The 26,928-nt window shown below is 38.9% G+C and overlaps 2 protein-coding genes across 2 annotated transcripts in view; both read right to left on the bottom strand.

Moving 5' to 3' along the window:
* LOC127990697 (disks large homolog 4-like) overlaps positions 1-14,416 on the bottom strand; it is a 116,735-nt gene extending 102,319 nt beyond the window's left edge. The window contains exon 1 of the mRNA XM_052591518.1: positions 13,946-14,416. Within this exon, the coding sequence (XP_052447478.1) occupies positions 13,946-13,975 (30 nt within the window). The 5' untranslated portion in view covers positions 13,976-14,416. The remainder of the gene's footprint in view (positions 1-13,945) is intronic.
* A 5,700-nt stretch (positions 14,417-20,116) lies between these two features.
* Positions 20,117-26,259, bottom strand: LOC127990681 (7SK snRNA methylphosphate capping enzyme-like). Its single transcript, XM_052591515.1, has 5 exons — positions 25,924-26,259; positions 23,530-25,255; positions 21,616-21,834; positions 21,347-21,470; positions 20,117-21,264 (listed from the first exon to the last, which is right to left on the bottom strand). Exons 2-5 carry the CDS (start codon positions 25,222-25,224, stop codon positions 21,212-21,214), a joined length of 2,091 nt encoding a protein of 696 aa, XP_052447475.1. The 5' UTR covers positions 25,225-25,255; positions 25,924-26,259; the 3' UTR covers positions 20,117-21,211.
* Positions 26,260-26,928: the final 669 nt, after the last annotated feature.

Here is a 26,928-nt window from a genome sequence, read left to right as displayed (position 1 = left end):
AATGACTGAGACAGGAAAGGAGAGAGAATGTACTAAAAGGGCAGAGAGAACCAAGAATATGAATTTAAAAGAAAAACAGGACATTTTTTAAACACAGGCTCTGTTCCAAAACGCAGTGAGTTGCCAACAGAAGCAACATTTACAAGCATGTTTTCTGGCAAGATTTCTCCCAAAGATATTTTCTGCACACATCCTAAGACAGCATTGCATAGCTCCTTCAAAGAGAGAGCAATCCCAGAATGCACTGCGAAGAGCTCAGTGGAGAAAATAAATAAATAAATAAATAAATCAGACCAAGATGGTGGACAAGGTGAGAGAAATGATGCAATGAGAGCTGTCCATGTAGAGATCAGAAGTTATCAGGCTGACTTAGAAGGAGACCAAAGAATGATTTCTAGAAGAGACGATATGATTATAATAAGCAGAGATTCAATTGGAATTATGAATTTTTAAATAATTAAAAGTACTATAAATAGCTATAAAAATCAATGTTCACAAAATCTATAACATTTCTCAGACTATTGATTGCTGACTTTCTTATTTTTTGCAAATCTGAGCTCAGTGTGGTACACCGTTGAGATCTTTTTTGAAAATCTAGAGGTTAAATGTGAGTATTTCTTATTTAAAGATTTCTTATTTTTTACTTTTTTTTGCATGGAATATTGTGTTATTTGTTTAAATGAATTATCTGTGTGCATCATTGTTGTTGTTGTTGTTGTTTTTTTATAACTCCAACCTGTCATGAATAAATCTTATGAATAATGATTAGTTCACATCAACCCACATAAGCTAAACATTCCTAACGTAACTTCAAATGTTAGTCTACTGGACCCTATTTCTCTTAATTGTATCCTCAAGTTTACCAGTCGTTGGAGCAAAAGATTGAACATTAATATATACAGTGAATCTTGTAAATGTTGTTCAGCAAACTTAAAACTTCAACTTAATAACAAGCATGCAATTCATTACGTCATTTTTTCTTTAAAAAAAATTCTAAACAATGCAGGCAACCCTATTGTTAAGATTAAAAATAACAGTATAGTTCATCTTTTAAATTTTTTATAGTGACATTATAATGTTATTAAAGTGGTCATATGATGCAATTTCAACTTCTCTTTTGAGTGTTACAACCTTTTGGTGCATAAAGAAGATCTGAGTTTTGAGCAGTGTAGCACTTGTTGTTTGCCGTTTCTCTAATCACAAATGGAGACATAGTTTTACAGTATGTTTACGCGGCACGCTGCAACGCAGTGCACAAAAACACAGTATAAGTCTTTATAATCCATAATTATATCCCCACTGAATGCAACAAATGCCTTGTTTGTAATGGGTTTTATTGTTTTTGTCTTGTCGCGCCGGTGTTCTGACTGGGACACGCATCACAGTATGTTGAGGGGGTTAACATTTCTGTCACACGCTTTTGGTATTCAGTCAATCACAACACAGTGGAGAGCTGGCCAATCAGAGCACGCCTCGCTTTTCAGAATGATGAGCTTGTAAAAATGCACTCGTTTCAGAAGGCGGGGCATTGAGAAGAAGCAATAATATACAGTATGTGGAAAATAACGTGTTTTGAACCTTAAAACGCATAAACACATCGAATACACAAATAATGTTCTTTTTAGCAGCATCATATGACCCCTTTAATTATAATAAAAAGTCGATATTTGAGTAAAAATATAAAAATTATAATTTTTGCAAAATTCTCCTCTGTAGCGTAGTACATTTTTCTTACAAGTTTATGGTCACTGAATGGATTTTCTGAGGTTCTGTGGCAGTGTTTTCAAGCTGCTGTCTTTCTCATTGAATGATAACATGAGACACTATATCCTACATTTAGTAAGTTGTACTGTAACATGCCCTCAGATGTTCAATCATGTTTATTTCATGCTAATTTGAGCTCCAAAACTGTATTTATAGTTTGACATTTTTAATAAAAACTGACAAAATTTTAATGCAGAGACTTTGTTTCCTGTTATCAAAAGTAAACCGTTCTGTATTGTCTGTCAAAGTGTAATCATCTGTGTCCTCTTTGCTCTTCAATGTTTTTCACTCCATAAGAAAATGAATGTGTGGTGTGAGCGTGTTGATGTGAGAGTTAGCAGAGGCTGGAAGGTATCTGGAAGACATCTGCTGGCACCAGATGTCAGGGGTGTCAAGTCCCACCCTGGACACCCCTCTGGCTCCGCCACTGATTGACACACACACACACACACACACACACACACACACACACACACACACACACACACACACATGCCACAGTTTGTCAATGGACAGGATCTATGTGAAAGTCTATCTCTGGGAGATACATCACTGTTACATCATCCTCATGGCTTCAGTGAGCAGTGAATCCAGTCTCTCGTCTTTCTCTTCTTCTCCCTGCTGTCATTCCTCACTCTCATCTTTATTCTCTCCCTGCTTCTGTCTCTCAAAAACACACAAGCCTAAATTTCAGTCATGCACAATACTGTATTTTGGTTGAGCATACTGGTAAGCAACTAGGCATCTTCTCTTTCTTTTCATGCCATTACTTCATTCTTGTTACCCACTTTTGCATGCAGGTTATTTACGTATATCACTCAGTTAAATGATGGGTTAACAGTTTGATTGCTTAACAGCAAGTGTATACATTTATCACATATAAAATCTTACCACTGTTTGTCAGTTTGTGCTACAGACTTTACATTTTGGTAATAAATTGTTAAACATTTTAGCATATATGGCTGAAACATAAAATGTGGAAAATATTAAAGGGACTTAGTACTTAATGCAATGTATGTTTTTCAATTAATCCGGTTAGAAAACAAACAGAAAAACACAAAGCTTTCTTTCTTGTTTTTTTTTTTTTTTTTTAAATCCAAGCAGAATATTTTGTATGCAAGGTTTCAAGAATATTAAAGCTGGACACATAAAACAATAGTATATATATTATGTTTGTTTAATATCATATTTGATGCATTAGGATTTAGTCTTTATAGTAAATTAAAGTGAGAATATGAAGCTCATATTTATGGAGGAAAAAACAACTCAGTTGTATTCAGAGGCCCAACCTGAGCAAAAATATGACATTTGGTGCAGTTGCTGATATATATATGGCCAACAAGTATGATATTCTGATAGCTTTTAAAGTAAATCAATGGGACATTATTAACAGTACAGCGGATTCTTACATAAAATGCATATAAATATCAGTGGTCACTCTACATTTCCTAATAATAAGGTTAGGTAAGTGTCTATTTTTAACACTTAGTTTTATGATCAAAAATCTGTTGTGTTTATTATTGATAATCATATCTGATGCTCACATTTTAACACACTTTTCTAAAAAAAAATCAAGTATTGATAATCAAGCAGACCAAATATGCTTCAGTGTTTATTCTGAAATATTACAAACAATATAAAAGTTATTCTTACATTTACACACAATTCAGTAAATATTTCACAATAGAAAGACACATGAACTACGTTTTGTAATTTTACTAAAAGGCCTTTTACTAGCTAAAAAGTATCAACTATCAGTCAGAGAACACAAGGCACAGTTGATTGTGTGCAAAACAGTTTGTATTTCAGCAATGTTTTGAACATGCTGTTAATGTAGAGGCCTGAGACATATGCATATCAACTAGGCAGACATTATAGTGTTAATCAGCTATCAATACTTTACATTCAGTGCCCAGTCTCATCAGCTCAGTTCATCAGCTGTTAGTTACCATACACTAGTTACCAAAAATGAGTTATCATATCAACTAAAGTCTCAATATCAGTGCATCCTAGAGATATTTAAAGTTCGAACCTGTCTGTCCATCCGCACTGAAGTGTTGATGTGAGCGTGTGAGACGTGTGAAATGCTGGCCAGTCTGGACCTAATGGGCGGCTGGGTTTTGAGAGCCTAATCATGGAGGGCGAACATCAGAATACTTGGCCCGCCGGTGAAGTCCTTTCCATTTTAAATAGGCCATCTGCCTCCTGTATGTTAGCCAAACCTGCCCTGTCACAGCCAGGCTTTAGACTAACACACACTCTCACAAACACATATGCAGACACACACACACACACACACACTTATTTTTATCGACGTAATCACAAACTGTGCCAATCTCCAGCTTCTTCTCACTTTCACTGCCGTGTGAACGTTTAAAAAAAAAGGTTTGTTAATATCCATGGCGACGCTCTTCAGTCTGTCTTGAATCACAGTAAAAGTTCTGTTACCACGGTACATCACACAGCTCTTCACTGCATGCATCCTCCTCCTCATAGCTGACAGCAAATGGGTGTACGTCTGAGACAGCAGGCGCCTGGCAGCGGGGGCTTGGTCGGAAGACGTACTCTTAACAAACATCTAAATGTCTATAAAAGGGTTTCTAAACATTTTCTTCACAGGACTTAATATATAGCAGATGTAGTAGTTTTTAAGGGTTTATTCGGAATGCTTTACAATAAAGACTCAATTTTTATAGGAAGGGTTCACCCCAAAAAGAAAATCAGCTGAAAATGTGCTAACCCTTAGACCATCCAAGATGTAGATGAGTTTATTTCTTTATCTGAGCATTGCATCAGTGTCTCATCAGTGGATGCTCTGCAGTGAATGGGTGCCGTCAGAATGAGAGTCCAAACGGCTGATATAAATTTTAAAGAAATTAATATTAAATTTATGCATTTAGCAGACGCTTTTATCCCGAAACGACTTACATTGCATTCAAGCTATCAATTTTCTCCTAACATGCGTTCACTGGGATTCGAACTCATAACCTTGCACTTACGCAATGCTCTACCACTTGAAAAACATAAAAACATCACAATGATCCACAAGTAACCCACAGCACTCCAGTCCATCATTTAATGTCTTGTGAAGAGAAAAGCATGTTTGTAAGAAACTAATCCATCATCAAGGCATCTTTAACTGTCTCTTCTGGATAATATCAAGTTCATATTCCATAATCCATAATAACGCTCTCCTGTTGTCTCTCACAAAATCCACACTCATATTTGTTTTGAAATGTTTTGGCCTGTTTTGGCTTGTAAACGGTGCTTGACCGGTGCATATTTCTCTCCTGATTCAGATGAGATTACTTTTGGATTGGAGGAAGCGATTATGGACTCATATTTTAGACGGAACCCTTACGAAACAAATATATATCATATGGGAATATATTGTAGAATATAATTTGATCGTTACATTCATTGACTTTCAGTTTCCTTATTTGGTCATCTTCCTTTTCCTGTTTGGTTGATTTGATTAATCCCCACCTGTCTCCATTCCCCTGATTACTTCCCTGGTGTTTAAATACCCTGTCTTCTGAGTTCCTCCTTGTCCCTGATTAATGTAATGTAATGTATTGTGATGTATTATGTTGGATGTGCCCTTATTCTCCCGTGATCATTAAAAGAAGCCCTTTTGTACTATATATCGTCTTCCTCGTGCGCCTTCATTACACACCAGCAGCTGTAACAGAGATATACTACATAATACATGTGAGAAACTAGCGCTTATATTTTTTCATATACGGCAATATACGCATGCTGATAGTCTCTCTGCTTAATAGTTTAGTATATGCATTTATTTATCAATATATGAAAGTGGCAATTCCTTATTCAATATATTGTAAAATATAACACGATATATTATTCTGTACATTTTCAATATACTGATAAACTTCAATTTCATATATTGATCATTCATAAATAAACTAATTATTTGCATAAGGGAAGCAACAGTTTGAAGTTAAAAACGTCTTGATGGATTTGTTTCTTACAAACACACAGTTTTTCTCTTCTCCAGATATGAACTGATGGTCTGTAGTGCTGTGGATTATTGTGATGTTTTTATCAGCTGTTTGGACTCTCATTCTGACGGCACCCATTCACTGCAGAGCATCCATTGATGAGACACTGATACAATGTTACATTTCTACAAATCTGGTGAAGAAACAAACTCATCCTAATCTTGGAAAGCAATTTACATAAAATATTCATTTTTTGGAGGGCAGGGAACTATTCCTTTAATAGTAATTTGCTAATATGCACTAATATTTTACACTACCATTATGTATTTCGTATAGTTTGTATGTAGTTAGAGCAAAGTCTAGTTTTAAGTCTTAAAAATTAACAAAGTTGAACTCTAAGGACAACAGTGCTTACTTCGCTTTTTTTTTTTTTTTTAATAAGCTGTAAATGTAACTTAAATACAACTAACCTCTTTCTACAGAAAACACTTTTATTCTCTCAGTCATCTACCAAAATGCATGAAAAGATGATAAGGGATCATAGAGAAGAATCAAACCCAACTGCCTGAGGGTGAGTACATTTTCAGCTCACTTTCATATTTGGGTGAACTATTCCTTTAAACTTTTTCTTTTTTCTTCCATTGTAAGTACCTCACTGTAACCTTGACTTTTACTCTTATTACAGAACGTGTGGGACTAGTCTAAATACAATTTTTGTGGTATTCAACATTATAACACACATTCTGTCGATTCGGCTTAACTTCTATTGGGCTATTTCATTAAGAACATGAATTTGTAAGGGTTAAAGGGGAGGTCTAATGCTATTTCATGCATTTCTGACTTACTTACACTGATAAAGAGTTGGATTCTCGTGCTATTAACGTATGTTATCCTGTGGAAAAGCTTATTTAAAAATGAAGACATTGCATGGCTCTGTTTAATGTTCAGTGAATGCTTACACTGGCAGATGTAGCACTCAGAGAGGCATTTAGATCTGTGAGCGTGAATCTTCATTCAGTTTTAGGCAATTAACCCAGTTTCTTCAGTCTTGTGTAAAGAAATGCCTGAAGTCATTATTCTCTCGAAATCTTGTCTTCCGCCTGGAGCTCTCAAATCTTTTTAATGTTTCCACACGTTCAATCTTAGCGCTTCATAATACAGACAAACTAATTAGGTTTGTTTGCAATTTTTTCTCCTCCTCCTTTCTCCTTCTCTCATCTTTGTTTCAAATGTTTTGGAGAAATAAAGAAACAAATGTTGACTTGCAGTGTGTGGAGTAGCTCAGATCAGCTGAACTTGGAGGAAACTGATAGAAATGTTTGAAATGTTTCTATTTGCAGAATTTATAATATTGAGGATAAATGTTCTTAAAGAGACGTGCTTTTTAATACACTTGAGTACACTTTGTAATAACATCACATTAAAAGTTTAACTTTAAATCATAATGTTTAAATAAGGCTTTTGTTGTGCTTAAAAGAGTTTACCAAAGCATGTTAAGTTCTTAATTGTAATCCTGTTCAGTATGTACAGTTAATATATATTAAAATATTTTAAATTGTACCTTCATCTTTACAAATTACAAATACATTTAAATGCATGACATATAAGTTTCAACAGAAATGAGATTATACTTGATTTTACCATATATGCTGGTCATTTTAACTATATTTCAAAGACAACAGAAGTAATTAAGAAATGACATGGAAGAATGTATTCAATTCCTTCCTAAGTGGGTCAAAAAGCACACTAAAGTTTAGCTAATTGCATTTAATAGAAATCTTAACTATAATGCATACTCATTTAATTGCAATTAACATGCAATAAGAGTTCAAAAACATTACAATAAACATTAATTATTTTTTGCATAGTTATTATTATTTTTAAAAGCATACTGTGTGCTTGATTAATTTAAACAAGGGTCATTAAGTGTTCAGCAGGACAACCACGCAGACGACGCTTTGGTACAAAAAATCTGTTCAAATGCATTGTGATGAAAAACAGGATTTGGCTGTTTATAACGAATGGAGTGTGGATGAATGAAGTATTCGTTTCATCGGCATTAAGTTTTGTCTGAAAGAATGCGGCCTAATTTATAACAAGAATTTGAGTTAACATCGTCACCTCTGAAATGATTGATTCTACACCGAATGTGCACCCAGACATTATTTCTTTCATTACTGAATACTGACTCGCTCTTGTGTCATTCCCAATCTGTTTGCTGTCGCTATTACGTCCATGAGATGAAGAATCCAGTCATATCAGCAGCATATGCACTACGACTTGTCGAATACAACTCGCTTTACCCCTGGACACTTTCACTCGTGGAGTAAATGTCATGACTGCAATGGCATAAATTCTTCAATGAAACAATGTTTGCGACTGCTACATCCACAAAGACCAATAAAATTAGGGCATGTCTGCCAGCACATTGTTAACAAAACACAATCATAAATCATCAGTCTCTGAAAATCTTCTCCACTATTGCTTTCGTCCATATACTGAAATCCAAAGTCACATGTCAAGACATGTCCGTGTGGCAGGTCTTACATCAATGGCAACAAATGTCATTGCACATCCAAACACAATGTGCCAGGACCAAATAAGCGTGAACGGCATTTAAGAGCTGTGACTGAGGAAAAGATTTCAGGCAATTCTGTATATCTGGGTCTGTTCCTCACACAAAGCTAACATGACTTCAGGAATCGTGTCACTGTAGGCTCTAGTTGCATGGAAAGTGGCAGCCTGGATATTTTTAAAGACTTTTATTTTTGTATTGCATGGAGGAAAGAAATTAGTTTAGAACAGCTTAAGTAAATTATGAATTTATGTATTTTGGATCTTCTTTTGATAGACAAAAATAGAAACAGGCAACAATGTTCGGCAGAGAAATATTTATAATCATAAATCTACTGTAGCATGTTTGATACATTTCTAAGGCCTCTAAATAATAAACTAAACTTGTTGTAATTAATCAAAAAACGTGTATAAGTCTGCTGTCATCTCATTGATAACTTTTAGTTTTATATACTTTTTAACTTTCTTTAGTATAATTGTAAAAGTGTCCGTCTCACGTCATGATTCACGTGTCTTTTCACTGTGAAATCTAAAATTTTCTTTTTATTTATGATTGTATGCATTGTAGTTTTTAAACACAAACATAATGTAATATTATGTTTAGATTAATATTTACTCATTTATCTTTCTAATTTGCTAAATTGTTATTAGTAGAAATTATTTAAAAAATGTAATTATAAAAATATATATATATTTGGTTACACTTTATTTAATTGTGTCCTTGTTACAGTGTAATTATACATTTAAGTAGTGAGTAATATTAATTAACTACATGTACTTACTACAGTATATGTTTTGGGTTTGCTTTAGGGTTACTTGCATGTATTTATGCATAATTCATTGTTATTATAATGGTAAGTACGTGTCGTGTAACAAGTACACCTTAAAATAAAGTGTTACCACTTCATTTTTTTATTTTCTATTTTTTTTTTTTTTTGCACCAGTAAAATATATATAGATATATAAAGTCAGGCTTTACAAGGTAAAAGAGATACTGCTCTAATACTGCTTTTATAGTGTTCAATGCGAGTAAGCTCAAGTGTATAAAGCTTGTAGCTCCACAGATCTGATCCTGCAGAACAGAGAGTGAGAACAACTCCTGACAAAAACTCTTGGGCTCTTTTAAACCCCAAGCTGAACTTGAAACCATCTCACTGTGATCAAGACATTTCTGCCCAGACAATCACAATAATCAAGCTTTTCAGGAATCCTGCATGTACACGTGCACATGTATTTATTCATTCAAGGCTCATCGATGCTTTTCAAAAGACTTGGTTGAAGCCTGTTTAAAAAGTGTAAACTGCTGCATTGACAACAAAGGCTCCTGTAGCTGTTCGATCACGACGCTCACAACGCCAAGGTCATGAGTCTGATCCTAAGGAAATGCATAAACTTGTAAAATGCACTGTAAGTTGCATCTTAAAGCATCTAACAATTGAATAAATAAAAATATAATATTGTGTTGCAACAAAAAGCTCCATTTAAATGCAAAGAGAGAGATTTATTGGTCAGTACGAGCTAGATCCATCCACTGTCACAATCTGTGGAGCCAGATTTGGCTCAATCTCAGTCACCACAGGGAGAGATCCAGTTTCAGTCCATCTGAAGAGGCTTTCAAAGGGTGAACCTCCGCTTCTGTGAACACACACACACACACACACACACACACACACACACACACACACAAACGGCCCGTCTAAACTAAAGCATGGGGAGAGATTGCACACTGACACATGCAGTTTATCAGCTCTCACGTACACACCTCTACAGAAAGCTTCATGCTCATCTCTCTCTCCACTTCATATTGTCTGCTTCTGTCATCTGACGAGCAGGCGCTGCTTCTGTTGCCAAGGGAACAGGCTTAAATCAAATGAAGCCAACAGGAACTGAGTGACATTCACATGCATCTGTGGCCACAGATGAGCTAACACACACACACACACACACAAAACTGATTCTAACACAACAAAATAGGACACATGCTGAGGAAACATAACACACACACAGATGTAGGCTGGCATGATATGTAATTCAACCACAAAACAACTCAACGAAACAGGAACATAATGTACAACAAACTTTATCACTCAAAAGAGGGGGCTATAATGAGTCGTGAAGTTGCTGAATAAGGATGGGACACAAGAATGATGTCAAGATTCACAAACTAAAAAGTGCACTGGTAATACCACACCTTTTAGTAATAGCATAGGGTTTTTTGGACTTCAGTATGGTAAATCTGTCTGTATTCTTTTGCAGTTATTTAAATGAAGTGTGCTTCTCAACAACTTAATTAGGACTTAAGTACAGGGTTATGTTTTATATTACTTCTACTGTCTTTGCAATATGGTTTAAGTGTACTGCTAAATGTACAGACAACCATTTATGTTTATAAACTAATATATACAATATATGTATATGTCATTATGTATTTGTACATTTAAAGTATATGCACTTTAAATGTAATATAAGAAATGTCTATTGTGTATTTAGTATGTTTGTCAAATTATTAAAATACGTGTATTTCTTTAAAGCATGGCAAAACATTATTAAAACAATGTTTTAAAATGTACTTTGAAGTCAAACTTTTAATATGACAAAGTGTACTTAAGTGTGTCGAGAAATATGGTCATGAAACACTTCTTTTCCCCAAATGATACTCAATTTTCATTGATTATTTTCTCTTAGCAGTGTGCTGATAAAATTCTTTGGACATTGCAACGGTTGTGATATAAAGTCGCTTTGCAACATCTTTTTTCAAAACATAAATTCAGCAGATAACAAATATAAATAACAAATAAATCCAACATGTAAAAATATCCAATCAACTCCACATTCCTGTCTGTAAATAAAAGTGAATGCAGCTAAAAGTGTAGAGTTATGCCCTTTAGATAAGAAAAACCAAGAAGTAATGATAAATAAAACTGTGAAGTTCTTAACGTTGAAGCATTTGGTCCAGTAAGTAAGAAAACGTTAGTATTTAAGAAAACCGCAGCTAGTGCACTTATTAGGCACAAAGTGCTTTAAATTAGCTATTTGTCTGTACAAATGATTTAATAGTGAGCATAATATATATAAACAAATGTTCTGTGGTTCACAAAGAACTAATGCTAATTAAAATGTAGATGCTGGTTATGAAACATTCATTGAAGTATTAATACTAGCTGTTTGAAAGATTATAATTGAAAGGCTAGATATCTGACAGAAATCAGACTGAATGCTAATTTTGCTCAAGTCCTCCAGAGAGAGAGAAAAAAAACAGCAATCTCAAGTTTCATGCAGAGTTTTAGAAAAGATCTCAACAAAGTCTGAAACACCTGCTAAGTGAGACTCAAACGAAGCTCGAAGTGAAATGCTTTTCACATTCATTTTATAGCACTCTCAGAAATAAAGGTACAAAAGTTGTCACCAGAGCGGCACCTTTTCAAAAGATACATGTTTGTGCCTAAAGGGTCCATTTTGGTACCTTAAAGTACTTCAAGTGTACATATTAGAACCTAATAGGAACAAAAGTGTACCTTTTAAAAAGGTATTGCCCCAGTGACAGCTTTATACCTTTATTTCTGAGAGTTTACTCCATACCAACTGTACATTTGGATCTGGAATTTATCATTTTGATCCATAAGCAAAACATAAGCCTCACAAAAAGAGCAATGCAATTGGGATGCTCGCAAAAAACACAGTATGGTCTTTAATAACCGTACATCCAAAGACCAGAGCACCATTTCCATCTCAACCCACACAAAAGCAGGCACTGCGCTAATCTCTCTCTCTCTCTCTCTCTCTCTCTCACACATGGGGTGCAGTAGGTCTGTTGGGAGGGAGGTCATGTGGTAGTGTTTAGGAGGAGCATGCAAGGTGGGAGTCAATCCGAAGACAACGAGAGAGAGAGAGGAAAGTGATGGAGCAGACACCAGCACAGGAGAGAACGCAGCAGCCAGTGTTACATAAACCATTCGGAGAGCTCTGCCAGCAACACGACATGGGGAAAAGAGGCACATGCCATCAGGAGCGGTGGGACGTGTCTCACCTCCACACACACACACACACACACACACACACACACATTTATTAATGAAAGCCTTCACTTGTTGCCGACCTCTTGCTCTCTTGCTCCCACACACATATACGTCCTTTCCTCTATGATTTAACAGATCGCTCTCACTTTTTTCTCTCATTTCCTTTTCATTTCTTTGAGCTTTTGTAAGCCCTCTACTTCCTCCTCCTCGTCACGGACAGCATCACACGTCTGCGAAGCTCCACAGCAGCGTCAGAAATTAACCATCATGCAACTAACAAAAATACTCTTTTTATTTGATCTGTTTCTTATCAAAAAATGTGATATATTTCATTATTTTCTAGTAACTATCTAGTTCTTGAATGTGAAGCAATACAGACTCTGCAGTGTCTTGTAGCTGTCAAACAATCTGTTTCTGAGGTGAATATGCCACTAAAAAGAAGTGTATTTAAATATCACTAGCAAGCAATTCAAAACTTAAAATCTGCTGTACAAGTAGGCCGTAGAAAGCACTTTTCTAGCTCCTTTGTATCTGAACCATCAGAAGTGTTCAGACTGAGGACGAACTGATTCACCAGAACTATTAGACAATCCACATCCTGATATAAAAGAGAAGCCGATTCATAGTTTCCACGTGACGTCACATCCGTACAGAAACGCCCACATTGAGCGCAAAACAAGGCTTTCCTTCCACTGAACCTCAGCTGCTTTTATGAGGTTTGCAGTCAGTAGTAAGACAGTGATATTTAAAAGCCAAATTCAGTATACACCTTATTGATGATATTTAAACGCTATGTGCAAAGTTTAATGTTAAATGGTTTCCCGTAGAAAACCATTATAAAGAAAACACTTAACCATTTAGTGCATTGCCTTTGTCTTCCGGGATCATATGTTCTTCTTTATAAGTGTGTACTGAATTTTATATTTCAATATCACTGTTTAAAGGTACTTTCAGAATAGTGATTGAAATGTTTTTGTATGGATTGCTAATGGCCGAAATCTGCATTTGGTTCACATGTCTTCGTATTATTCTTTTGAGATGTGATCTAAATATTTTTGGATAGGAAAATTGTCAGGCTTGTGCTGATGCTTTGCCCGCCAGGTCAGCTATTACATATTTCCTCATGCATATTAAAGTTAATTTCTGTCACTGCACCAGAGTACCGCCTGAGTGTGAGCCGGTGTTCCCGCGTTCCGCTGCGCTGTTGTTTATCTGTTGTGCACCTGTGCACACGCGCTTGGATGGAGACAGTTTGGTCGTATCGTCTCGCTGTGTTTTTCGGCGAGGCGAGTAAAACCAAATTGAACTTTTAAAAACGCTGCGCTGCGTCCAGCTCCCGTGGAACGCAAGAGCGCGCGCTGTGTGTAAAGATTCCGTACGCGCGCGCGCCCCAAAAAGCGCAAGAGGGGGATTTCAAATGCATAGTCCTATAATAAAACAGCCTGGAATTACATTACAGTGCGAGCTCGGGTGAGAGAGAAAGATCAGACGGAAGAACAAAGAAGCGCTGAGCCCGTGGAGAGGCTCGGAACTGAACGCACCCTTCACAGCTCACGAGCAGCTGCCCGACACAGAGCGATAAACTCCCCCTCGCGCCCACTTCTGCTCGTGACGGGTGAACTGGCTTACCTTTGTGGTCACTATGCAGAGGCAGTCCATGGCAGAGAGAAGACAGGTGGAGATGTATCCAAACCCCCGGTCCCCCCTCTCCCCTCTCTCCCTCCAGCTTCTCTCCTTCTCTCTGTCTCTCTCTCAGCGCCTGCCGTTCGCCCCTCTTTTCTTCAGTGTAGCTCTTTTGACTGACTTAAGCATTGAGGAAAATAGAGTATGGAGGGAGGGGGAAACGTAAAGAGGAAGGGGGAGGGACGGAGAGAGAGAGAGAGAGAGAATAAGAGAGGTCTGCCTTCAGGATTTGGCAAACGAGGAGAGAGACGCGTTCGCGTCGATGAGGGGATGTAGAAAAAAAAGACGAAACGGAAAGATGGAGGAGAGGATGCGAGCAAATGAAAGGGATTGTGCAGGGGAGGATGAGTGCAGAGAAGAGAGGTGGTGGAGAGGGGGAGAGAAGAAAGAGGGAACTGACCGAAGCGGCAGAAGATGAGGGGAGCGCGAGCGCGCGCGCGCGAGGGAGGGAGGAAGGGAGGGAGGGGATATAAAAAAATAGATGGAAGGGGAGGTGAAGTTGCGCGTGTGGAGAGGGGAGTTAAAGAGCGAAATTACTCGAGGAAACACGCCGGGTGTAAATGTGTGCGCGAAAACGGGAATTCAGACAAAGAAAAGAAGACTAATAGAGGATGAGGGTACCCTGGGTTGTCATGGGGTTGTCTTGGCAACCCTGCAGAGTTGTGTATGTGTAACAGCAGGGCTGTCGTGTTCCAGTGCGATCCAGTGTGCGACTCACGTCTACTGCGCAGGCGGCTCTGTGCGCGCGGAATCCGCGGATCACTACCGCATTTACATCTGCAGCATAACACTGCAGAGTAGCTCCACTGTGTGGGGAATGCATCCTGCCATCAGGGCTTTCACTCTACTAAAGCCAAACAACAAAACCTTGCTACTTAAAATATAATAAACAGGAACTTTGATCAAATAAAAATTATAATAAATGATAAAAGTGCTGCAAATTTGCTGATAGAGGTGGTCAAAGACTAGACGTCTAATTTTGGTGACCATATCAAATGTAATTTTTAAAAGTGTTGATAGATAGATAGATAGATAGACAGACAGATATATAGAAAGATAGCATGTCAAATGCAAGTGAAGTGTCTGCTTTAATATTTAAAATACATACATTTTTAATAAAATGTTAAAATGACTTATTCTGACCAGTACTTATTAAAATATATTCAGAAAAAAAGTGACCATATGCTAAATTGCAGGTCTATTATATTTTACTTAAAAAAAAAACATCATTCTGGCAAGTGGGTCTATATATATAAAAAATGTTTAATATTCTATACGTTAATATATATATATATATATATAGAGAGAGAGAGAGAGAGAGAGAGAGAGAGAGAGAGAATTGGAATAAGATGAACCGCTGTAACGCCTTACACGAATCCGGTGCCGGCCATTCAGAGACGGCTCTCACCTTCACAGGGTCCATGTGAATCCCCCCACTGAAATCATGTGTCCCAAGAAAGAAACTGACCGAACGTGTAACTCGCACTTCTCCGCCTTAATGAACAGCTGATTCGTACAGTTGATGAATCTATCGATCATGTCCCTCAGCACGTCATTGACAAGTGCTTGAAAGACCGTTGGGGCGTTGGATAAGCCGAAGGGAAGAACCCGATATTGAAAGTGCCCACGAGGCGTGTTAAACACGGTCTTCTATTCGTTCCCCTCCCTGATCCGCACCAGATGGTAAGCATTGCGAAGATCCAATTTCGTAAAAAACTCGGCCCCCTGCAACAGATCGAAGGCCGAAGACATCAGCGGCAGAATGTGATGTCATTCAACCCTCGATAATCTATGCATGGACGCAGAGAGCCATCTTTTTTTTCCTCTATTAGTCATGAGAAATGGCAGTACCACTTAAATTAACTTTCTGTGGTGAACGAATAGCCTTTGCAGGGCAGGAGTGAGCTTGATGTCCTTGGGCGGCACAATACAGGCAAAGCCCTCCAACAAGTGGCACTGTTTCTCTTGGGCGTGAGGTGCAAACCTGCATAGGTTCACCCTCCTCGGCACTCAGGGAAGGAGGGGCGGATGTAACTGGCTTGGAGTCTTCTCGAACTCGGCGGTGCAGCTCTCTTCTGGCGTCTATCTGTCTACCCTCTAAAAAACGAGCCATTAGGGCCTCGGTGTTCCATCGACAACAGACCAGGTCGAGAACCAGAAGAACACTCCGAGAAACTCTGAGGGCAAAACACACATCACAACAACTGGGCAGACAAACTAGCGCTCACAACAAAGAGGCGAGACAGGACGGAACCGAAGCTGAAAATGCCAAATATCACAGAACACACTGAAAAAGAGTGGTGAAATCAAGCAGAAGAAATAGGGTGAGTAACGAGATAAGGGGAACAGGTGCGTCAGACAGCCGCAGCATGGACTGCTAACCGGGATCAGCTGGCGCTAGAGCGAAGGGAAACCAGAGAAAATAGATTAAAATAAATGAGAGGGAAAAAACAGGAACCAAAACGAATGAAAAGATAGAAAATAAGCAGAAATGAAAAAATTAAAAAAGGAAAAAAAATATGTAAAAAGAGAAAAATAAGGACTGATCATACCCAAGTCCTGACAGATATAAGGCATTAGGAAAGTATTAAGTGGTTATTTTCAACCGGATGCAACAAATAAGGTGACGTGACATTCAGCCAAGTATTGGTGACCCATACTCAGAATTCGGGCTCTGCATTTAACCCATCCGAAGTGCACACACAGAGCAGTGAACACACACACACACACACACACACACACACACACACTGTGAACACACACACACAGCAGTGGGCAGCCATTTACGCTGCGGCGTCCGGGGAGAAGTTGGGGGTTCGATGCCTTGCTCTAGGGCACTTGATTGAATGCCATTTGCTAAATTAAACATGTAAGGTAATGTGACAGTTCATGTGACAAAATGTTCACTACATTTTACACACTGCTCAAAAAGTGGGCTGAATGCAGTATTGTGCGATACAGTGTCCCACTTTATTTGCATACTGAACATTTTACAACGGAGAATATCTTTCAGAGATATCTTTACACTGCAGAAATAGTATGACTAGTATGCTATTCTCTAAAAGCCTGAAGAGAGCAACAAGGGAAATAAAAGACGTGAAAACAGAAAGAGAGGCGGTGAGAGAAAAGAAAGGAGGGTTAGAGACTGAAGAGGAGAGGAGATGAAGCTATTTTTGTTGACAGTGTCATCTAATTTGCTTCTTTTTATGCCTTTGTGTTAACACTTCAGTCTTTTCTACAGTATGTATGTTCATAAACACACACACACACACACACACACACACACACACACACACACACATATATATATTTTAATGTGTTTTTACTGTGTTGCTCATTATACCCAATCACACACGATTCTGTTGAGCTTAGGAATGAATTAGCCAATCAGAGGCATTGAGATCAGTCATCGCGTTTAGTTCAGACTGAAACTCACAGCAAAGTGCAGATATATGAACGATGTAAGTTAGAGATTCATTTATCATACCGTGTATGGACAGCTTATGAGTGCTTAAACACTTTATGCTCATTTACAGTGTTCTTTCACTGCATGATTCAGTCTGAAAAAATGCATTTAGAATGCCCCCAAAATTCAAGATATGCGGAAAGAAAATGTATATATTTATATAATTTCATACAGTTAATCAATATCAGATGAAGAGTGCAATTTTTACGACAGTTATTTAATACAACAGTTCAATAAACAATAAGTTAATATAAATAGACTTCATTTTAGACACTTATTTTTGCTCTATTTTGCTAAAAAAAAAAAAAATGGTTCTAATCAAAGCCACATGACTGTTTTGCGTCTGGTAACAGTTTAAATGAATCGGGTCAATCGTAGTTGACTATTTAACAGTTACTCGCTGCCACCTACTGCTGGTTTTAATTTCACATTTGAAGTAGCTTTTCGGGTTTTTTTTACAATTTCAAATATCAGTATTAAGGTTTAAGGATTAAAATATCAAAACATTTTTTATGCATTTCTAACTGCACTTTAAATGCATTCATGTCTTGCTTTAAACAGTGTGTGCATGCATCTAAATGCAACTTCAGATGCAGCTTCTGTGTTTCCTCTGCGTTGCAAACATGATTTTTGTTGGTAATGGTTTTATTTGTTTGGTAACAGCCCCAAATACCGTATTATTGATTAAATGGTTTGACTGTAATTTGACTCAATTTGGTAAAAATGCCCATAAAGGGTAAAAATCATTTTAAACTTGTTGGAAAAGATTAGTTTCCGTCACTGCTGTGAAGTGACCAGCACACAAACACACTTTATTTTTATTTTTTGTCAATATTGCACACCCCTAGGATAAATATTTAATTCTTCTTTGCGTAGTAATATGTATATATATATATATATATATATATATATATATATATATATATATATATATATTAACACTTTGCCTTTAAGATAGTAGACTGCACCACTAAAGTCAGTCAAAGGGTATGTCAGAGCTTCAAGGCCTGTCTTTAACCCCCTCCATCCAGTCAAGAGTCAATGGTTGTGCAATAAAGCAGCTGTCATTGATGCATGTTCAGTCTCCAGGGAGGTGCATATAAAAACACTTCAGAAATCGGATTATTTCATTCAACAGTGGTTCATTGCTAATGGAAGAGTGTTTTGACTGAATGTAATCCAAACCCTCTGTATCTGCCATGCAGAATCCATGCCACTTGAGTAACTGAAGTACAATAGTGTGTTGTGTGGAGCTGCTGTGACTCTCATGTCAGGACTGGAGAGAGAGAGAAAGCTATATAGAGAGTGCATGCGTTAACTGGGTGTTAAAACAGAACGAAGACAGGCCAATATGACACTTTTACTGGTTTAGTTCAAATCTCCCTGTAAATGGATTGAGCATACATCCCCACTCCTACATCACTGTTACATAAGTGTGTGTGTGTGTCTGAAATGCATGCATCATACTCATTTCTCATCATAGAATTGCATGCACATACTGTATATATACATGCTCAAGCAGGTGTTGGGTAGGCTGGGGCATTAATATTTAACATACACATATCTGCAGTCAGAAATGTGTGTCCAACAGACAGAAGCTAATCTACAAAAGCATTTTTACATAGGTTATATTAAAATACTCGTTTTTTCAAACAAGATAAAAGTCTCTCGCATGCATCTGTAAGCAATATGTTTAAACTGGTTATATGTGCAGTCTAAATTATAGACTTAAATGTTACAATCGTGTATGTGTTAGAATGTTTAGTGACATCTGTGATGTAGAATAGCATGATAAACCAGTTTCACTGTTTTGTTACAGAACACCTCGTTTTGTGTGAAAGCTCTCCATCTTGTGGTCGTCTCGGTTATTGCAACATGTTCTGTGGAACAGACACGGACCAGTTTATCTTTCTCGGAATTAATTTGACTAGTTTCAGCAATAATATTACACATAACTTCCTCAACATACTGTGAGACGCCACTGCTCAGTCTGCATAGCTTGAGTTTGTGGTTAATATCTCAATATTGCACCAACAAAATTGTACATGCATTTCCATTTAAATTATCACTCACTTGGATATTTAACCACTTACTGCCTTTGGAAAGCTTTTTTTTTTTCATAGCAATACATTAAAATGCATAAATTCACGTTTTTATTATTTTTTATTTTTTTATTTACATGTAAAGCAGAGATTTTGTCTTTCACTTTATATATTTCCTTTAAGTACCCAATGAGATTTAAGTTAATTATAAAGTAACACATTTGCTTGTTCACTCTGACTGGTCAACATTTCATCTTTTTTTAGTAAGTGTTATGTTCTGATTATGTTAAAGGTGCTTTTTTATTATTATTAGCTTTTAATTAAACTCACAAACCTCCTGCAGCTCCTTCTCGGTCCCCAGTTTGAGAAACTTTGATGTAATGTAATGTTTACTGCTTTGATGGAAGATTCCTTTCTCTTCATAGTTTTATAACGATATCCTACAAGATTAACCTATTTCCATTTTGTTTCAAAGTCATCAAAAGTAGTCTGATTATGTCTCCTAAAATGTATTTGTCATTGCTGCCTCACACTTTAACACAACAGCTTGGTCTGCGGATTTCCATAATGATAAGTTAGGTACTGAAGAAACAGCTCAGCATTACAAAATCATGTTTAGTTTGTAGTTTATTTGAATTTTTTTCGATTTCACTGAAATAACCCTTTTCAGAGATACACCAACTTTACATTTGCACGATAAAATACAAATGTGCGGGACATAAATCTGCTCTCTGGTTTTAGTGCAAACCTTTCCACAGCATTAAAACTAACAACATCAAGGTTACCTCAGTTTTGAAAAGACTTATACAAAGAGTACCTCAGTTTGTGTCCAACTTTAACACTGGGAGAATCAAAACAAAACACAAAACAATAAAAACATCATTCTCTGTGGCCGAAAAAGAAATGGCATCCTTCTGGTATCAGCCCGACTTTTATTCGGGACATTGGATCAGTGTACACTTTAACATAGCAAATCAGCTAACCTGCAGCTGCAGAACTCCTTGGGACAACATTAGGATCCGGTTAGACCAGGAATATCATCGATGGACAATAAAAAGAGCGATTGGCAGACAGATGCTGGAACCGTCTAAAGCTTCCTATTTTAATAGCAATGCTTTGTTCCAGACATAATGAAGAAATGAGCATACGACAGTGCAACAACAACAAAAATCAGAAAGATGAACATCTGGCAACAAGCTCTAATCTTCCTTTCGGTGAAAAAAAAAAAAAAAAAAAAAAGTTCACAACACCAAGCATTTCAATTCTAGATGGTCTTTTAAAGTCAGCTCTGTGTGCTGGAGAATTTGCATTTTGGGGAATTTCATTCCAAGTGAAAAACAAGTTGTGTTGAACAGGAGCTTAGGAGAAATCACTTTGAATTTAACTCTGAGCTCCTTCAGACGAGAGATGAAAACAGCTTTATTGAGTTAGGGGGGACTCTGATTTGCACCTGTTAAATCTTCAGCAAAACTGCAATGGATATCTTTATTTTCAACGGCAGGGGAACAATTTCATTCCAATTCAATTTAGCATTGACGATTTAATGCTAATTCAGCTCCAATGGGATTACTTTCAAGAGTTCAAAATATTGAAAATCTACTTCCAAAGAAATATCTTTAAACTTCCAGTGGCTTCATCAAATGCTGGTGGTTTCAAATCCAAGTCTTGTGTTTTCTTCTCAAGGTTGGCGTTAAACTGTTGCCGTCACTTTTGAGGCGAGCGTCCCTTGCGGAAAAGGTAAATTGGTCTCTGAAAACCTAGGAAAGGCAGACGGAGGGTTAGAAATGTTTACAGATTTAACATCGTAGGAAGGGATTGCAAGCCTTTCCCAGCTCTGACCTCTAGAATGGTTCTGTGATGTTGCGATGAGCTCGTAACTGGAGAAGCCCACCTCAGCAGTCAGGTACGAGGAGAACCGGTCCGGCTTCAACCGGATGCCATGGTAATTCTTAAAGATGGTCTCCTGAGAAATTCAACAATAATACAATAAAATGCATGTAGTTTTTAAATAAATCAGACGAGTGGATGATTCAGTGACACACATCAAACATCAAATGTCTTGCCGGACCTTATGTCTGAAACGTATGAAGACAATAAAAGGTCCTTACGGTGAGTTTCTTCCTCTTGCCGTAGGAGTTCCAGGGCTGGGGCTCCAAAATGAAGAGTCCTCCCGGCCGCAGGTGCTTGTACACCCTGTGGAAGAGCCGCTTGAGTCCTGCATCACCCCAGTTCAAGTGGACCCATTTCGTCACGCTCAAACACAGGACCACATCATACTCTTCTCTTTGCGTCTGCAGCAACAGATCATTTTCCAGCACATAGTTCCCCTGTGCAGGCCAGACAAACAGAGGAGTGTGAAACAGGGTCTGAATATACACATCTTTAACAGTTAGGCCGACCGCTCTCTTGTCCCTGGATGCGGCTCATTTCAGTCCAAGTCTACAGGTTTTTACACAATCAGCCTTTCAAGCTCAAGGCATAAACATTCTTGGACAGAAGCAGGTCTATGCATGTACTCCGAAAAGCAAAGCCAGGCGATCAAAAACCTGGATCACAGATGCCATTCACATTCATCTGGGTGTGTGTGATGCAGATCGGTTACATTCACACACAACTACAAAGTTGTAAAGTTGAAAGAGCGTGATAAAGTTAGAAATAATCGCTAGGGCTGTGTGTGACGGTGGTCTACTGTAGTGCACGTCACGCACTCTATAACAAGCACAATAGAGTTGTACACAAGTGTAATAACAGTAATTTAGACTATAAGCCTATGGTAATTCACGAATTACCTCGAGCAGCATACACAGCGTTTGCTTTAGATTGGCAGGAAAATAAAACTACAGTTTATGCATTCAGCAAATACATTTGTGTGTTGGTGACGGATGTTGTTGGGAAACCAAACACTGCATCACTGATCTGGAGCCATCTCCGTTCCTGTCACCCATCAGGGTTTGTACAAGCTCCCAGTATCGCAAACGCCTGGCTGGTCAGATTTGGGGAGGCTTTCTCCAAACAAGACCGCGATAGATGAAAGATGTTAACGAGAAATGAGGCAACGATTCCTATTTCAAAGCGAATGCAGCCTCGGACTCACAGACACCATATAGTTCTCGAACGAATCTTTAATGTGACTCGGAACGAACGAGTCGTCTCGGGGAGTGATTCGTTCAGTAGGGCAACATCCTATAGCTTCTGTACTGAAATGAGTTCACCTTTAGTCTTCAGGTTGCTTGTTCATCACATGACAACCCCATAAGCTTTACCTATGCACTCTGACCCGGAAAGAGACTTTATAATAATAATAATAATAATTAACTCTTTATTACCTTTGTTACCACATTCAGTGTTATGGAAAAGAATCCATCATTACAGAAATTCACACATTTATAAACTGGAAGCTAAAATTTGAAACCAAAAATGCATCACATAACTGTAACAGTAGATACTAAGTATAATAATAATGATGATTGATGATAATAATACTGGTATTATTCATTTGAATCTCTTAACAGTTTAGCGTTCAGGGTCCTTCTAGAAAAAGAAAAGACCCACAAATCTGTGTAAAGGAGGGGTTTAGAGAGACTGAATCTGACTGAACGAATCATCTGAGAATCACTGGAACATGAGGTGCTGATAAATGCATATTTTGTGGGGAAAAAAAAGTATGTAAATACCTAAAACAATATTAGGAACCTTAAAAATGTAAGACTAGGGGAACTTTAGGTCACATTTAATTAACACCTTATACAATACAGACCGTTAGAAAGCAGCTTTACACTAATAAACTGTTTTAAAACTGAAACAAATGCCATTTGAGCTGAGAAGCAGCTCTACAGAAGACAATGGTGTTATTCTTCAGCTCAGCTCAGGTCAGTGTTGATTATTTTTATACGGCACACAGAAGATGACGTCAGACATATTTGATACAGCATTTTAACGGAGCAAAACTTTCCTGTCCAGTGAACAAGAATTCCAACTCAAATAAAAAAAATAAAAACGGAAAATGTGTTTTTGGCTCTTACCTTGACAAAGGTGACGTTGGCAGGGAAATCTCCAGGAGGGAGACGCTCGGTGTTTATCTCAGGCAGAGGCGGGCCAACTATGGGTCCTCTAGAGATCTGGAGCGAGACAGGGAACGAATGCTTCCCATCAGGGAGACCAACCGATGCTTCATCTTTCCCACTCGTTCCTCCACAATCAGCCTCGCTGTTTTCAATCTCCCTTTCCTCCCGACCGACTTCCACTGCTCCTTCGACCGTGCATTCATTCTCACCCTTCTCCTCTTTCACAACAAACCTCTCCTCGTCTTTCTCCTCCCTCTGACTCTTTTCTTCGCTCCCCTCCCCGTTTTCCCCGGAGCGTCTGGCCTGCTCCGTGTGAACCTCAGAGAGGTAGTGCCGTATATTGTGCCGAGCTGCATGTATCAGCGCTGCGTCGATATCCAGGCCCACGATCCGCGCCGGTCGCCAGTTTCTGGCGATTGTTAGAGTCAGGTGACCAGTGTTGCAACCCAGATCTAAAACCTCCTTCCCTCTGAACCACTCGGGATTCATTAGACGGACACGAGGATCCTCGCTCAGCCCAGGGTTGCGATAGCCATAGTATTTGTTATAGTTGCCGTATTGAAACTTCTTTTTGTTCTGTTGTTGGTGCTGGTTGCTGTTGCTCTGCGACCTCCAGTGGTTTGGATGCGGTTGGGACGTCTCTGGGAAATGCCCCCCAGATCTCGCACCCCAGTTTCTCGTCCCATCGGAGCGGTCTGCGTTCTCCGGTCTGCTTCCGGCCCGCCTGCGTTTGCGCTGCCTGTTTGATGGAGCTGCGGTTGACGTGTCAATGGTTTTCTCCTTCGCCTCACCACCGTTTGTGGTTAAACTGGGCTTACTTGCACCCTGAGCCTCGAGTCGAGTCGAGTCCGACTGGGTTTGGTCCTCAGGGACATGCGAGTGCGGAGGCGTTACGGAGAGCGCTGTTGTTCCCTCGTCTCGTCCTCCTGCACAGCCATCAGACTCTGGGAAATCGATCGGAGCGACTATTCCTTCACCCGAGGCTTTCCCAGCGCTCGCTCCATGGTGCTTGTTCCGATGTCTTCGCCTGCCTCCGCCACTTTTCAGGGGGGACACCAACAGACTGCCGTCCCGTGCACTGGGGCAGTTGAGATTGAGCGGGTCTGTGATGTCTCTGGGTATCAGGATCTCTACGGGGTCTCTGCTTCTGGCCGGTAACGGCGAGGACTTGGGCGTCTCTGCGTTGAGAGCCCGGTTCACTTCTTCATCCAAAAGGCTGTTAAGGTTGAGAGGGTCAAAGATGTTCCCGCCCAGCAGGAAGTTGGTTGGCAGGACCGACTCGCTCTCAGAGTTGGCACGGCGGCGGCGTTTACCATAACTGGGGTGTTTGAATCCAGCGCTCATCGTGCTGCGCCGCTTACTGACTTTCTGCTGTTGAGGTTTGGGCTGCTGGGTGCCGTTTTGTGTAGACGCTTCGACCCCAGCAACCCCACTCTCACTTACAGCAGTGTTCTCCGTGCTAGCCGTTATCTCTCGCTCTTCCAGAGACGTCTCACTCCCTGCCTCTTCGCTGAGGTTAATAACTGTGGTCTTCCCGGACGGTTGGAGCGCGCCGGTATCATTTCCAGTAAGTTCTGAGTGCTGTTGGGAAGTGAGGTCTGTTTGCCCCTCACAAGATAACACAGTTTCTTTGTCAAATGACATCTCGATCATTTTTCAGGCTGACACTGGAGGAGGCATGGATCTGAAATGAAAGCAAACAAGAAGTCATCCACTAAGCCAAATGCACATAAAATAATTTACAAAATCATTACCTAATCAAAAGATGAAAATGCTTTCGAGAAATTCACCATTTATATTCAAACCTAAAAGATTAAGGATTTTTAAATAGGATTTGTAGCTTATACACAAGTGAGATTAACTGAAATTATTCTGACTAATGTCAGGTCCTATTTATTAATTTATGCATGCATGTAAAACTTGGAAAAATAGCATACGTATATATTCAACTTTAGGCAATTTTTGTACATATCATGTAATTTTACTTATGTATTAGTAATTTACATATCACACAATATTCAACCAAACCACAAGAAAGATCCCTAATAGTGAAGACTTAGAATTTCAGTTTACTGATTGGTTCTTAATTATAGTAGAAATTACTAAGAGTTCTACATATACTCGTTTAGGTTTTTGACTACATTTAGCTCAACAGACATTATATGAACTAAACTGTTTAATCCAAAGGCTAATTACCCTAGACAAATATATATATATATATATATTAAAAATCTAGAACTTCAGATAGTCAGACGAAAGAGGTGGTTTGATGTCAGCTCCTGATAACATGTGTCAAGTGTGCATGAAGAAGAAAGTAAACGTCTGGTCAGCGTTCACGAAAGCTCCACCCACCTTCAGAGTCTCCGCCTCCAAACGGCATTCATGAATAATACACAACACAGCGGAACCAGCACGAAGAAGAGAACAGAAGAGAGAACCCAAAGACAGCTGACCAGGATCCACGCTGAGCTCAACACACGGGGCTCGATCCCAAAACAACACGTTCAGTGGACACGCCCCTTCAACTAACGCTTTGTGAAACACTAACGTTACTTCGGAATGTCTGCAGGCTGTGTGGAGGAACTGATCACAATGGTCGCTTTCTGTTTATTGTTTTAGCACCTAAACTACTGCGCTTACTCGGATGAACTTAATCACGAGCTGCGGAGTCTCGCTGTGTGTGGACGGGGCTTTCGGCGTTTTATATGGTTCGAACGTCTGATGACGTCGCGATAGGCAGTTGTAACAGCCAATGGTGCGCGCGTGTTCTGGAAACCCTCCTTTCACTGTCCAATCATGGAATGAGGAGGGCGGGCTTAGCATAGATTCTACTTTTTAGGTGGCCTAAATATGTGCCTGCTCATAAAAATGTCAACGTTATTAAACTGGCTTCATCGCCTCACGAATTGCTTTGCGAGCTCGTTGAACCTACCGTGTATGACGCTTTTTTCATTTTATTGCATTGTAATAAGACAGCAGGTTGGTTCGTGTGTGTTTTGGACTGCACACTTCCTCACTGGCAAGCACAAGATGCCCCGTTGCTCTTCTATCCAGCATGTAAATAAACTGCATTTTTGCCAGCTGATTGACAGACAGTATCCTCAGATGCACATTCTGCAGGTGGTTATTTATCTAGCACTAGCTTCTTCGCTTCCGCGATTGTTTTTATTTTAATGTGATTAGGCTGTAAACAGAAGCTTTGTGGTTCCCGCCCCCGCGTGCGGTTGTTGTGAAGTCACTGGGATTTGTAGTCCCAGCGATCTAACTCGTGCACAATTTTGTAGTCCTCAAAGTTTTCCCCGTGTCATGCCATAATAAAGCAAGGAATAAATCAGCTGAGACGTCAAAAGAATCTGG

The sequence above is a fragment of the Carassius gibelio genome, chromosome A5 (genome assembly GCF_023724105.1).
Source record: "Carassius gibelio isolate Cgi1373 ecotype wild population from Czech Republic chromosome A5, carGib1.2-hapl.c, whole genome shotgun sequence".
Classification (NCBI taxonomy): domain Eukaryota; kingdom Metazoa; phylum Chordata; class Actinopteri; order Cypriniformes; family Cyprinidae; genus Carassius; species Carassius gibelio.
The sequence above is the reverse complement of the archived record's forward strand: the minus strand, read 5'-3'. Positions and strand labels throughout refer to the sequence as shown.

Excerpts from the sequence above, each read along its gene's own strand:
- LOC127990681 (XM_052591515.1), bottom strand. The coding sequence starts at position 25,224 with ATGATCGAGATGTCATTTGACAAAGAAACTGTGTTATCTTGTGAGGGG. Across the intron at positions 21,471-21,615 it reads GCAAGAGGAAGAAACTCACC|GAGACCATCTTTAAGAATTA; the intron begins GTAAGGACCTTT and ends TGAATTTCTCAG. Across the intron at positions 21,265-21,346 it reads ATCACAGAACCATTCTAGAG|GTTTTCAGAGACCAATTTAC; the intron begins GTCAGAGCTGGG and ends TGCCTTTCCTAG.